We start from the raw sequence: 14,547 nt of genomic DNA, 5'->3' as shown, positions 1-14,547 counted from the left end.
GCCACATACAGGGACGGCCTTCCGGTCCACTGCAAAGGGAGGCCAGGGAGAGGGGCAGGGGGCACAGTTTAGTTGGTGAGCAGTTGGAGAAAGTTAGGGAAGATGCAGTTGATATTTTCTTTCTGTTTATTTATCTATCCTGTCTCTCTCTTCATCACTCTCTTCAACAGGGACCTTAGTTATTTTAGGCCTAGAAAGAGGAAGGGAACCGGCAGACTTGGAGAAGTTCTGAGATGTTTACTTTAGAGGAAGGGAGAGACTTAACAAGAGGCTCACACAGACGTCTCCCCACCTGGTGTTCACATGCTCATGTCGGTGCTCAGTTGCTCAGTCGTGTCCGACTCTGCAACCCCAGGGACCACAGCCCCCAGGCTCCTCTGTCCATGGGATTCTCCAGGCAAGAACACTGCAGTGGGTTGCCATTTCCTCCTCTGGGGATCTTCCCCACCCAGGGATCAAACCCATGTCTTTTGTGGCTCCTGCATTGCAGGCAGATTCTTTACCACTGAGCCACCAGGGAAACTGGGTTTTCACAGAAGCATGATATTTAATCCTCACAACAATCTCTATAGGAGATTGTGTTTAGGAATGATAGGAATTTAGGAGTGATAGGAAATGTGTTTCTGCACTTCACTGAGGTTCAATGAGCTTCCATCACTTTTCCAGGGTACCCAGCCAATGAGTGGGGATTTTAAGCTATGTCCTGTTGCTGTCTTCTGCTTTAGAGGCAGGTAAGACAAAATACTGTACAGACAGCATCATGAAAACTGATCAGAGGGGACCTTAAAGGGCATCTTGTTTAAAAGAGGAACTTTTAAGTCAAATACAAGAAAGCTCTTAATTCCCTTTGGGAACAAGGCATGGAAGCAATGGGATCTCAGAGCTGAAAGGGAGAGTTGGAACGGATCTTAATGCCTATTAAGTCCAATCGTCTGCCGGAGGCACTCAGCTCCTCTTTGTCAGCCCTCAAGATCGTTCCATTTGGAGAAATCTCTGGTTACGACCAAGGTCTCACTTGCCCTGAATTGTAGTGGGCCTTTCTGCAGTGTCCATCCGCTGGTCCTCGGATGCACTCAGGAGCTTATGCAAGCATCACTGCCTCCTGTCTCCATGCCCCCAGTGGTATGTGGTTCACTGGAGAAAAATAAACACTTGTTTAAAAGTAAATAGTGGAAGGAGCTGTGGACTGAAGGTTGTGAGAGCTGGAGAATAATCTAGTCCCATCATTTACCCGTGGAACAACGGTGAATATTCCACTGTCCCTCTTTTGGCTTCAGTGTCATCATCTCAAAACGTGGTATAAAAAAGAGATCACTTTACTCTGCTCACAGGTTCCGAGGGTCAGGGATTTAATCAGGGTGCAGCCAGGAAAGGACTGGGGACTGGAATCATCTGGAATGACCTCACTGATGTCTGGTACCTGTGCTGGGATTACTTGCAGGCTGGGCTGGATCGAAGCTGTTAACCAGACTGCATTCATGCAGTTCCTCCACATGACTTGGGCTTCCACACGACATGGCAGCTGAGTCCCAAGAGGGAGCATCTGAGAGCGAGTGTCTGGAAACTGGACGACCTCCCACGACCTAGCCTTGGAAGGAATGTGCCATCACTTCCTCTATTGGTTGAGACTGGCCCATATTCAAGAAGAGGGAGAATTACATGCTCTCTCTTGATTGGGCTGGAGGCAGCAGGGAGGCAAAGCCACCTTACGGGAGAGCAGGCGAGTTTTGAAATACCATTGTAGCCACCTTGGAAATATAGTTTCCCAGAGACAATCCCTGTGGACTTGGGAATATCGGGTTGGCCAAAAAGTTTGTTCACATTTACCCTACCATCTTACAGGAAAACCCAAAAAAACTTTTTGGCCAACCCGGTACTTGGAAGAAGAGTACTTTGCAGGGTCTAGGAGTCTTGCCTTAGAAACCCAGGATTCAGATTAGAAATACACACCCCTCCACATCAACCATTCCTTCTACTACTAAGTATTATGTGTCCCACCCCCCAAATTCATATGTAAAGCCTAACAGCCAATACCTTAGAACGTGACTGTACTTGGAAAGTGGCTTTCAAAGAGGTGACCTAAGTTACAGTGGGGTCATTAGGGCAGGCTCTAGTCCACCCTGACTGGGGTGCTTGTAAGAAGTGGAAACTTGGGCACACAGACACACCAGGATGCCCAGACAGAGGGAAGACCCTGTGAAGAGGTGGCAAGCAGGAGCCATCTGCAAGCCAAAGAGAGAGGCTTCGGAAGGAAACTGCCAACACCACGGATGTGGATTTCGGGCCTCCAGAACTGTGCAAAAGCTAAATTCTGTTGCCTAAGCCACCCAATCTGGAATCTGTCAGGGCAGCCCTAGCAAACGGATACAGTGAGTGACTCGGTGTCACGGTTATGGGCACAGTCATCGCTGCCCACCTGTGCTCCTTGGCATCTCAGCCTCAAGTAGAACATTTATTACGTGTTTTTACCTTTCACTCTCCTGTGCTCTATTCAATTAGGAAGTGAAGCTGAGAGCTGATCAACTCCATCATTCTGAGAAGTTATTCAATGAAAGAGGTGCATGACTGCAGGGTCACATAGAGACTGTGGGAAGGACTCTGGTGATACATGTATATGAAAAGCTTTAAAAGAATTCATATTCTTTGGCCCAAGATTACATTCCAATAAATATCTCCTTAAAATAATTGAAAAGGCGAAGATTCATGTACAAGAATGTTTATCTTGGCATTGTTTGTGATAGGAAAAAAAAATTGGAAGCCACCTAAATGTCTAAAAGTAGAAATTATTATACATCATGGTTTATCTGCTTCATGGAATACTGTGAATTTATTAAATCTGTATTTTCAAAGAATATTTAATGACCTAGGAAAATGGTCAGGATAAGTGGGAGAAATTGTCTATACCATTTTTCTTTTTTAAAAAGAAATATGGAATACATGGGTATATTTTGGATGGATGGGTGGCTGTAAAGATGGATAAATATTTAAAATACAATTGGAAGAAAATGCACCAAAATATTAATGGTGATTGTTCCTATATAGGATTATAGGTGACATTTTCATTAAAAAATTTAAGAATTCTAGACTGAATACATTTCACTTTATAATAAATACTGAGTAAACAAAAATCAGTTATGTTTTAACGTGGAGGTGGTAGCAGCCGCTGTCTCCTCCCACCTGAGAAGCCAAGAGCATTTGTCCAACTCATACTGGGAGACGTCTGGAATTTTCAGTAATGCTGCACCTTCCTACCTCTGCTTCTTTTAACTTCTGTTTTTAAAATGTTTAATTGGGGGATAATTGGTTTACAACGTTGTATCAATTCCTGCTGTACAAGCACGTAAATCGGCCATAAGAATACACATACATCCTCCCTCTTGAGCCCCCTCCCTTCCCACTTCCCACCCCGCGGGTCATCGCAGAGCAGCGAGTGGAGTGCCCGTGCTGTGTGCGCAGCAGTGTCCCACCAGCCGTCTCTTATGCACGGTAGTGGGCGTCTTGAGGCTACTCTCTCAGCTCTTTTCCTCTCAAAAACCCATGACAACTGAGTCAGCCTCCTGGCCCAGCTGGCTCCGTTCTGGGGCCAACCGTGGCACCAAAGAACATGTGGTGGGAGGACTGAGAATCACAGGAGTTGAGAGCTGGAAGGGGCCTCCGAAACCATCTCATCCAACACAGTTATTTATCCTGCTGTCGGCTGGACAAGCAAGAAGAGCGCGGCGGAACACCCCAGTTTGCCATAATAAGGCATTGTGAGGTTGTCTGCATCATTTGCCAAGCTATTTGTATTTTCAAGTGTACCATTTCCACACATCTGCTCCCCACTGGGGGAAGGACAGGGTGGGGAGGACGTGGTTTCACACCACACACGTGTGAGACAAGGCTCCAGGCTGCTCTCTGGCTGCCTCTGAGCGCTGTGGGGGTGTCTGCAGCACGTGGTGATCAGCGTGGTGCACAGACAGCGGGTCGCGCTGGCCAGAGCTGGAGCCGCATGTTCAGTTCTTGAAGAGGGAGGGTCACAAGCTAGAGACACAAGTGCCAAGTGAGAAGGTCGCAGAACAAAGGGCTTGGAGACAGAGGTGGGAGGACTCCACATGGATCTGCTGGCTCTTTTCATTTTTTTAATTGGATTAAAAAAAAAAAAAACTTTATTTGGTTTTGTGGGGGGGTTGTTTTGTTTGTTGTGCTGTGCAGCCTGTGAGATGTTAGTCCCCCAACCAGGGATCGAACCTGCGCCCCCTGCATTGGAAGCGTGGAGCCTCAAACACTGGACTGCCAGGGAGGTCCCATCTGGCAGCTGTTTTTAAATATCTGACTGTGTGGGCAAGTTATTAGAGATTATTTTAGCACCAGTTTGGGGGGGAGGGGCCTATCAACCCTGAATACTCATTGGAAAGACCGACGCTGATGCTGAAGCTCCAATACTGATGGTAATAGCCGATTCATTGGAAAAGACTCTGATGCTGGGAAAGATTGAGGGCAGGAGGAAACAGGGGCAACAGAAGATGAGATGACTGGATGGCATCACTGACTCAAGGGACATGAGTTTGAGCAAACTCCAGGAGATGGTGAAGGACAGGGAAGCCTGGTGTGCTGCAGTCCATGGGGTCTCAAAGAGTCGGACACGACTGAGTGACTGAGCAAGGGACTCACAAGGAGGTGGTACTCTCTGTGGAAGGCAATGCCACCTTCAAAAGCATAGTTACAAACAGAGAACGAGGAAAGTTAAAAGGAACACCCAGCAAGGAGGGGGTAGGGCGTGAGGGGAGAACAGTAAAAGACGAGGCATTTCATGAAGCAGTCGGACAATGAACTATGTCCTCTGGTGACCTGGTGCCCTTCCCGGGAAGATCCAGTATTCTATTTGTGTCTTGCCTGACATGTTCCAGCAAAAGTGCATGGTGCCTACCCGGCCCCTTCCCTGGGTCCCGGCTGACAGCATCATCTTGCTCCTCCCTGGATACATTACCCGGGTTTGCCCCAGTGAAGCTCATTTGCCACTTCCCTGCCCAGGCGCTCAGCCTTGAAGACCTCCCGCCGTTCATCTCCATTGGCCTGACGTACCACCACCCAGGAAGGTCCAAGGTCGTGTGCCGAGTCGCTGACTTCACTGGGCAGTCTTCTTCCAGACTATTTGCAAAAGCATCACAAGGAACCGTTTCCAGGGCCCCTCGTCAAGGTCCCGCCAGTTGAACTGCTCCTGCCAGAGTGGCCTCTTGATTACTGTTCTTTTCTCCCTGTCTCTAAGTCACTTTCTCATCCATTAAAAAAAAAAGAAACCCACACTGCCCACCCCATCCTATGCTGACTAAAGGTTTAAAAATAGATGTTGGTGCAGAACCATGTCAAGCTGCTGCTGCTGCTGCTAAGCCACTTCAGTCGTGTCCGACTCTGTGCAACCCCATAGACGGCAGCCTACCAGGCTCCCCCGTCCCTGGGATTCCAGGCAAGAACACTGGAGTGGGTTGCCATTTCCTTCTCCAACCATGTCAAGGGCTCTTCGGAAATCTAAAATACTATTTCCATGTGTTTCCTTTTCTGCTCATTTACTCCTGAACAGAGATGTCATCAGCTCAATTTCCTACACCAAAATGATGACACTCTTTTCCCAGAATCTCTCATCTCCTTTGGTTGGTGTTCAAGGATCACTACTATTTGTAAGTGAGATACCATCTTGCCCTGGAGCAGAAGTGACATTCCCTTTGCTGTCCTCAAAGTCCCCTCCTTGATATTTTAACAAGTAACCTTTACCCTCGTTGTGCAGACCCATGGGGTTCTCAATATGAAAATGATCAGAAAGATCCAGGCAGCTGCCCTGAGTGGTGAGGGCAGGTGGACAGTGGCCCAGAGCGTGGGAGCCCCTAGGAGGAGGGGTTGGGGTATGAGCTCTGGGTTGTTTGGTTTGCATATGAAAGGCATGCTAATGGGTGAGTTGTTTACTGTCTCTAGAAACTGGTTAGCCTTGGGAGAACATCCCTCCAGGGTCTGCAAGTTCCCAAGATAGCAAAGCATCAAAAGTACAGAATAAGAAAATATGATTAACACACATGGTTCTCGTTAGTATCACTCAAGGGGCTTTAGAAGCACACCCCAGGCCAACTAAGTCAGACTTTGGGGGTCACTGGTGAGTCTGCTGTGAACCAGCACCTCACACCAGTTCCTCAGAGGTAAACAAGGAAAGGGTTTCCCAGGTGGCTCAGGTGTAAAGAACCCACCTGCCAATGCAGGAGATGCGAGTTCAATCCCTGGGTCGGAAAGAGCCCCTGGAAGAGGAAATAGCTACCCACTCCAGTATTCTTGCCTGGGAAATCCCATGGAAGGAGAGCCTGGCAGGCTACAGTCCATGGGGTCACAAAAGAGTGAGACATGATTTAGTGACTAAACAACAGCAAAAAGGAAAAAGCAGTGGAGGAGGTCCTGGCTTGGCCAACCCCTGGCTGGGAGACCTAGGTCAGGTCACTGTCCCTCCAAGAGCCTTGGTTTCCTCCTCTAGGAAATGAGGAATCTCTTTCAGGCTTCATGGTAGAGGAGAATCCAGAACTTGTAAATACTCCGTAGTTACAACAAGTTCCACAAATACTGTTGTTATTGTTTTGCCAATGTCTTATCCCGAGAGCTTTTGAGACTGTTTCAGAAGCAGGACTCTTGATAATGTTTTCATCTTCGTCTCGTGGCATGCATTTCTCTCTGTCTTGTCTGATCACTTGTGTGCTTGGGTCATCCTTCCCCAAGACACTGGGAGCTCCTTAAGAGCCATCAGTGGCTCCTCATGTTTTGTCATTGGTCCTTACGCAGCACCTGGAACGCTGGCTCCCAACAGAGTTTGTAAAATGAATGCAAGAGGCCTTGACATGTAGTGGGTCAATAAATATAGGTTGTATTGAATCCTTCCCTATTCTTTCCCAGGCCCTAAGCCCAGAAAAGTACCCTGCAGATACTCTACTTTGCTTAACGATGGCATTTGATGACTTAAAAGGCCAAGGGCTCTCTGAATTGTTAGCCGTCTGATGTCTAAAGGAAAATGGCTTGTTCCTTTTGAAAGACTGTCCAGTTAACAAGGGGTTATGATTACAGCAATGAGAATGCTTCTTTTTAAAAAAAAAATAATTTTCTTCATTTGTTGCTGGCTGTGCAGGGTCTTTGTTGCTGTGCGGGCTTTTTCTCTAGTTGCAGAGAGCAGGGGCTACTCTAGTTGCGGTTCGAGGGCTTCTCTTGTGGAATACGGGCTCCAGGGTGCGCAGGCTGCAGTAGCTGCAGCACACGGGCTTAGCAGCTCCGTGGCATGTGGGATCTTCCCAGACCAGGGATCGAACCCATGTCTCCTGCATTGGCAAGTGGATTCTTTACCACTGAGCCACCAGGGAAGCCCGGGAATCTTTATTTGATCAAAGGACATTTGTTGAGTTGTTATTAGGAACCTGAAACAGTTTGAGGGTTAGGGTTAGGGAATAAGACACAGCTCCTGTCCTCAAGGAATTGATAGCTTGGAGCAGGACACACACAGAGAAACAACTACAATACAAATGATTCTCTTGCTTTCACAGCTCAACTCATGTAGGCTCTCTTACAAGAGTTTTAAAAGGTCCACCACTTCTTTCACTAGAGTATTCAAACTTAAAATAAGATGGGAGGAAGCCAGCGAGTGATAAAGATTGATGAGGCTTCTGTTCTAGAGGCCAGGAGGAAAGCCTTGTAGCCTTCGTAAAAAAAATAAATGGAATAGACAGAAGCTGACCCACTGAATGAGACATTACATAGGCAGAGAGCGGACAAATAAACAAAGCCAGATTATATAGCCTGACGCCAGGAGCCTAAATAATAGGCTGGCTCATATGGATCCTTGGCAGCAAATGGAGATCTTAACATGGCTGGCATCACGGAGACCTGGTGGCAGGGATGCAATTGATGAGATGGGCTTTGAGGCCAAAAATGATAGAAGGAGGAGAGAGACAGCAGATGGAAGGAGAAAACCTGCTTGCAGAAGGATGACGTAGGTAGCAGCGGGGCCCCTGGCCTCACCTGGCAAGGATGTGCTAGGGAATCCCAGTAGGTGGAGATTCCACTCACTGCCCCCATACTGCTGTGCCCTGGATGGGGGCAACCAAGATGAGAGAGGAACATTAACAGTGTTAGCAAAAAGGCCAGTTTAGACCTGGTATTGACGGAAAGCTTTCACTACCCCGCATCAATAAGCCAAATATCTTATTGAGCAGAAAGTAAAGGTCAAGTGGCTTTGAAGGTCAGTGGCTTTTTTTTTGTTTTTTCTTGGAAAAAATTCAAATTCACAGCCAAGTTGAAAGACTACTGCAATGAATGCACACATAGCTTTCTGCTACATTCATCTATGTTAACTCTCTTTCTCTCTCCCTTCCTCCTTCTCTCTTTTGTGATCATGTTAGATCACTTCCAAATCACGGAACAAATTTATGGTCTGGGGGAAAGTGCAGGGAACACATACTCAAGAATTAGTTTGCCTACTTACCTGCTCCACTTAGAAAGATAATGCAAATAATACAGTCAAAAGTGGACTTTCTGAAAACATGAAGGGAGCATTAAAAGGAATGAATAACTCCATAAAATTCAGAGCACTGTTTCAAGCCAACTTACCGGATGAAAAAAATGCCTCAATGCAGGAAAACATGTGATCAGAGCTGATCGATTTGCTTGAGGTCAAGTCACTTTTACCTCTTCGAGGCTCAGTTTTCTCATTTTCAAAATGGGCCAGTACATCCCAGAGCAGAGGCTGATCCCAGTCTTCATGGATTTGAAGCTTACTCAATCTGGAATAAGGAAAAAAAAAGTATTAATCAAATCAGGAACAAAAGTGAGTATTTATTTGGAATGAGAAAGAAGTCATTACAAACTGGCACGTTTGTAAAACTTGACAACTACCACAGGCAGCACAAAACGCCTCGGAGAGGAGCCCACAGAGCGAGGGGCCTTGAGGCTGAGCTTCATCAGCGTCCTAGAACGTCTCCCTGGACCCTGCGGTCAATCTCCATTGCTCCCTGAGATGCCCACAAGCCCTGCCTTTGGAAGGTATCCCAAATCTGCCCACCCTCACAGCGCCCCCTCCCCCAGCCCTGCCTCCTTGGAGCAAGGCTTCCTCATCCCCCACCTGGACAGTCACAGCTCGTCTCCCAGTTTCCATTCTAGACTCCATGTAGCTTCCAGAAATATTTATTTTTAAAAAATGAAGTATTTATGTGGCTGCCTCGGGCCTGGGTCGCAGCACACGGGATCTCGCACCGTGGTGCACGGATTCTCTGAATGTGTCCCGTGTGCCCTAGAGTGTGTGGGCTGTAGTCGTTGCTGCGTGCAGGCTTAGCTGCTCTGTGGCAGGTGGGGTCTTTGACCAGGGATCGAACCCACATCCCCTGCGTTGCAAGGCGGATTCTTAACCACTGGACCACTGGGGAAGTCCCGAAAGATCCTTCTTAAAGGTCATTCAGTTCATGTCCCTGCCCGTGGTCCACCTTACCATGGACCCCAGAACACGCAGGACGGCCCTGTCCAATATGGCAGCCGCTAGCCACGTGTGGCCACTGAGCACTTGAAATGTGGCCCATGCAACCTAGGAAGTCAATTTTTAATTTAATTTAATTAATTTCAGAACTGATGGCCAATTCAGTTATTAGGAAAACTTTTCAGCATGTTTTAAACAAGCTGAATATATGCATCTACTTTCTCACTATAACATATGAACTCTACATACTGATCAAATATTTCTGATAAAAATTCAACGCTTGGTCAAGATGTGTTAAGTATTGGGTTTCCCAAAACGTTCTTTGGGACTTTTCTGTAAGATGTTATGGAAAACTCCAAACAAAATTTTTGGCCAACCCAATATAACTGCAAAATATATACCAGATTTTTAAAAACACTATGAAAAAAGAATGTCAAATATCTCATTTTTTATATTCATTGCATGTTGAAATGTTAATGTTCTGTGTAAGTGTTTTTAAAAAAATATGATTAAAGTGATTTCACTTTTTTTTTTAATGTGGTTATGGGAAAGTTTTGGATTACATTTGTGGCTCCTGTTTTATTTCTTTGGGTGGTTCTGGAGTAAAATTCAGCATTTGTCCTACATGAACTGGTTCCTGTCTCTCTCTGACCTTATCCCCTAAGACGATCTTCATGACTGCCAGGTACAGTTGTCCAGGTCGTGTTCTACACAAAGATGCCTAGTGTTAATTAGTCTACCCAGAGCGGGTGCCTTTTTCTAATTAACCTGAAGGTACAGTACAGGCTAAATAGATGCCCAGACTTGCCCCTCACTTTCACACCACTGGCCTCACTTTCTCAGATTATTAGGAATCATTCCTGCCTCAGGATCATTAGACTTGCTGTACATAGGCCTGGACTCCTCTCCCCATTCACTCACCCCCTGAGTTCACCTGGGTCTCTGGCTTAACGTCAACTCTTCAGAAAGGCTTTCTACTATCACCTGTCTAAATGGCATCCACCCCCTCAGTCATTCTCTGACATGATCTACTTTGTCTTTACCAGACTTACTGTCACCTGAAACCCTATTATGTATTTATTCACTCACTTGTTTGCCTCTGCCCCCGGAATGCAGCTTCGTGAAGGCTAAGAGCTTTGTCACGCTCATCTGTGTATCACCAGTGCCAAAAACAGTGACTGGACAGAGTAGGTTTGTTAACCTAACGAGTAGATTCCTCTCTCGAAAGGTGGCTGGCGGCACTTAAGGAGGCACATGGACTTCCCTGGTGGCTCAGTAGGTAAATAATCTGCCTGCAATACAGAGATTTGGGTTCAATCCCTGGGTTGGAAAGATCCTCTGGAGAAGGCAATGGCAACCCACTCCAGTATTCTTGCCTAGGAAATCCCATGGACAGAGGAGCCTGGTGGTCTACAGTTCACGGGGTCGCAAGAGTCAGACACGACTTAGTGACTAAACCAAACCACGACTTCCAAAAGCGCTTTATAAGCAGTTTAGGTCACTGAAAGAAAAAGAAGAAAGAAAAAGAAAAGCTTGTCCAGGTGGAAGTGGAGAATACGTGGAGGCATAGACAGACAGTTGGGCCTCCAGGATTTTGTTGTGTAGTTTGCAACAGATTCTTAAACCAGTCACAAGAAACGAGGCCTTTGGATGATATCAAAGTGGAAAGACTTCTAGAGACTCAGTAGGAAACTCAGTTGAGTGATGGATTTGTCTGGACACAGTGGTTGTAATCAGCAGGAGCCCACACAAACCAGCTCAAACGGAAAAGGAGGATCCATTGACTCATGTAACTGAAAGGCAAGTGATGCTGCTGGCTCTGGGGGCCTCAGCAATGGAGCTCTGGGGGCGGGCGACTCTCCTCCTCACTCCCTACTTCCCAGTTCCTCCCATCTCGTGATTCTCATTCTCTGAGCTTGTTTTACCTGTCTCAAACAGACCCTCACTGGAGAAGTGAAAAAAGGACCTTAGCAGGTCTGGATTGTATGAGTAGAAATGGCCATCCCATCAGGATCTATTTAGAAAAATTCGGGGAAGGATTCTGCTTGACCCATCCATGAACCAATCACTGTAGCCAAGGAGATGGTGTGCTGTGATTGGTGACCCAGCACAACCCCTGTGATGGAGTGTGGGAGGTGCAGTTCCCTAAAGGGAGAGAAAGTGGTACTTATCAGGCAGGCTCCCCAGATGGGAAGTGATAGAACCAGGGCTTCTGCCCAGGTCAGTCTGACTCCAGAGTCGATACCCTCAGTCACTAAGCAACACAACTTCCTGATCAAAGTCAAGGTCAATATCCTGCTAGGAAATGAAAACCCACCAATCCAGCTGCTCACTTTGTTTTTTAAAAGGGTGGAACGACTAATGGATAGATGCTCTCTGTGAGGGAGAGGATGAAAAGAAAACAGCTAACGGATTGAATGGACTTCCAACCTTGGTCTACAGAGGCTATTCAAATGGCTTCTATAGCAGACAGGTACTAGATCAAACCATGGTCAATACCAGGATGTTCCAAGCCAGACTAGAGAGAAGTACGCGCAGATGAATCATTGCAGGCAGATGGTGTCCCCCTGAGAGAGCTGCAGGAGATCATGGATGAAACTGGGAACGTCGGTTGGCAGGAGTGGGGGACCTGTCGGCGCAAACGGCCACCGAGCTAGAGAGGACGTCGGCTCACAGATGTGACCTCCGCCTTAAGAGCGCCGCCGTGGGGCCAGGGGAATCACAGCACAGATGATGTAGCTCAGCCTCCATCTGGACCAAGCTGGTGGCGACTGGGATCAAGAAGAGAAGGCTGTAGGCTCAGAAATAACCTATAGGGGAAGGGAGGGATGGGATGTGGGACCAAGAGTGGCCGCCGACGTGCTGCCCAGAGGAGTCACACCTGAGGGTCTACGGGCGTCCTCCGAGGTCGAGGCGGCGAGTCAGCGTGTGCACAGAGGGGAGCTGAGGCTCTCGTCTCCATGGGGTGATGCACCCAGGAGAGAGCAGGTTTTTGGAGTCGCTCCATCCTGGCTCCAACCCCAGCTCTGCCACCAGTTTAGACGAGGTCAACTTAGGCTGGTTGCACTGAGCCTCCGTTACCTCACCTAAAACATGAGCATAGTCACACCTCACTCTAAAAGCAGTGTTGAAGATTTAAACTGATTCTTTTTTAATATCCAAGGAAAATTTACCCCAACTTTCATAAAACAGAATTTGTGCTACAAGACACATTGCATTTTTTTAAAAGTACCTGGCAGGTACTTCATGGCAAATAGATGGGGAAACAATGGAAACAGTGAGAGACTATTTTTGGGGGCTCCAAAATCACTGCAGATGGTGACTGCAGCCATGAAATTAAAAGGTGCTTGCTCCTTGGAAGAAAAGCTATGACCAATCTAGACAGCATATTAAAAAGCAGAGACATTATGTTGCTGACAAAGGTCTGTCTAGTCAAGGCTATGGTTTTTCCAGTGGTCATGTATGGATGTGAGAGTTGGACTACACAGAAAGCTGAGCACCGAAGAATTGATGCTTTTGAACTGTGGTGTTGAAGAAGACTCTTGAGAGTCCCTTGGACTGCAAGGAGATCCAACCAGTCCATCCTAAAGGAAATCAGTCCTGAATATGCATTGGAAGGACTGATGTTGAAGCTGAAACTCCAGTACTTTGGCCACCAGATGGGAAGAATCGACTCACTGGTAAAGACCTTGATGCTGGGAAAGGTTGAAGGTGGGAAGAGAAGGGGACGACAGAGGATGAGATGGTTGGATGGCATCACCGACGCAATGGAGATGAGTTTGAGTAAGCTCTGTGAGTTGGTGATGGACAGGGAGGCTTGGCGTGTGCAGTCCATGGGGTTGCAAAGAGTTAGACATGACTGAGTGACTGAACTGAACTGAACCTGGCAGTAGCAGGTATGTAATAAGCAGTAGCCAGTATTCTTGACTACACTTGCAACCAAAAGCTTTCCCACCCCAGTTCTGCAGCCCTCAGATCTCCGAGGGGCAGGCCTTCAGGCCTCTGTGGAGGGTCTTTGGGAATATCGCTGAGCAGGAACCCAGGCCTCCTTCCCTGTTTTTCCCAGACCGCTCTGCTCGTCTGCATTTGCTACATGAGACTCTTTTTGCGAAAAGCTGTGACGTAGCAGGATTCTCTGTCCCCTCACCTCCCTTCCGGTCCTCGCTGGGGGGTCATTTATCATACTTAATGATGGTTCTACACAACAGCAACACGAGTTCATTGGTTTCCAGATTGACCGCCTCAAAGACTCTGAGCATCTATACCTTTAGTGCAGTGGCCAAAAGTGTGAGCTCTGGAGCAGACGGTCCAGGTCTAACTCCTGGCTCTGCTTCTACTGGCTGTTGTCACATTAAGCAAGTTACTTAACAACTCTATGCCTTGATTACTTCACCTGTAAAATGGGATCAATCATAAAAAATACTTGGCTCATAAGGGAGTTCTGAGGATTAAACGAGTTAATAAATGCAAACTGCTAACTGGTGTCTTGCACTCTTTAGTTACTGATGCCATTACCATATCATCATCATCATCGCAAGTACCACCTCCATCATTATCTTCATCACCAGAAACCTCATCACCACCACCATCTTCAACACGATCTTCATCATCATCATCATCTTCATTATCACTACCGTCCTGACTATACCCACAGAAAACAGTGATTTCTTTTGCCCTACAGGATAGAACAAAGAGAGCGATCATTCCCTGACTCTGTGCAGGGAACCAGAAAGTGAAGACCAGGACTCTGCACTGGAGAGTGGGTTGAAAAGGGAAGCTGGAGGGTGATTCTTGAAAGATAGGCTCCCTTATCGCCTTAAGTGTGTGTTAGTTACTCAGGCGTGTCTGACTCTGTGACCCCGTGGACTGTAGCCTGCCAGGCTCCTCTATCCATGAAGTTCCCCAGGCAAGAATACTGGAACGGGATGCCATTTCCTTCTCCAGGGGATCTTCCTGACCCAGGGATTGAACCCAGGTCTATGCATTGCAGGCAGATCCTTTACCATCTGAGCCACCAGGGAAGCCCTGTAGCCTGTATCTGAGGCCAATTCTGCAACGGCCTAAAGGTGACCCAGGCAGAA

General features: G+C 47.2%; 1 protein-coding gene across 2 annotated transcripts in view; it reads right to left on the bottom strand.

Annotated features, from left to right (window-relative positions):
- Positions 1-222: 222 nt before the first annotated feature.
- LOC145531106 (uncharacterized) overlaps positions 223-14,547 on the bottom strand; it is a 72,036-nt gene continuing 57,711 nt past the window's right edge. Inside the window, exons 3-5 of one of the 2 annotated variants that reach the window (XR_014072188.1) lie at positions 10,556-10,758; positions 8,608-8,780; positions 223-1,134 (exon numbers count right to left, since the gene is read on the bottom strand). Coding sequence is in view for 1 of the 2 variants with exons in the window: in XM_081552709.1 (XP_081408835.1) it covers positions 1,082-1,134; positions 8,608-8,780 (226 nt within the window). In the remaining variant the exon portion in view is untranslated. The remainder of the gene's footprint in view (positions 1,135-8,607; positions 8,781-10,555; positions 10,759-14,547) is intronic. The other variant, XM_081552709.1, reaches the window with a different exon arrangement.

Source organism: Giraffa tippelskirchi, chromosome 13, assembly GCF_054371585.1.
Source record: "Giraffa tippelskirchi isolate mGirTip1 chromosome 13, T2T-mGirTip1v1.2.pri, whole genome shotgun sequence".
NCBI classification, from domain to species: Eukaryota; Metazoa; Chordata; class Mammalia; order Artiodactyla; family Giraffidae; genus Giraffa; species Giraffa tippelskirchi.
This window is presented reverse-complemented; position numbering and strand designations above follow the sequence as displayed.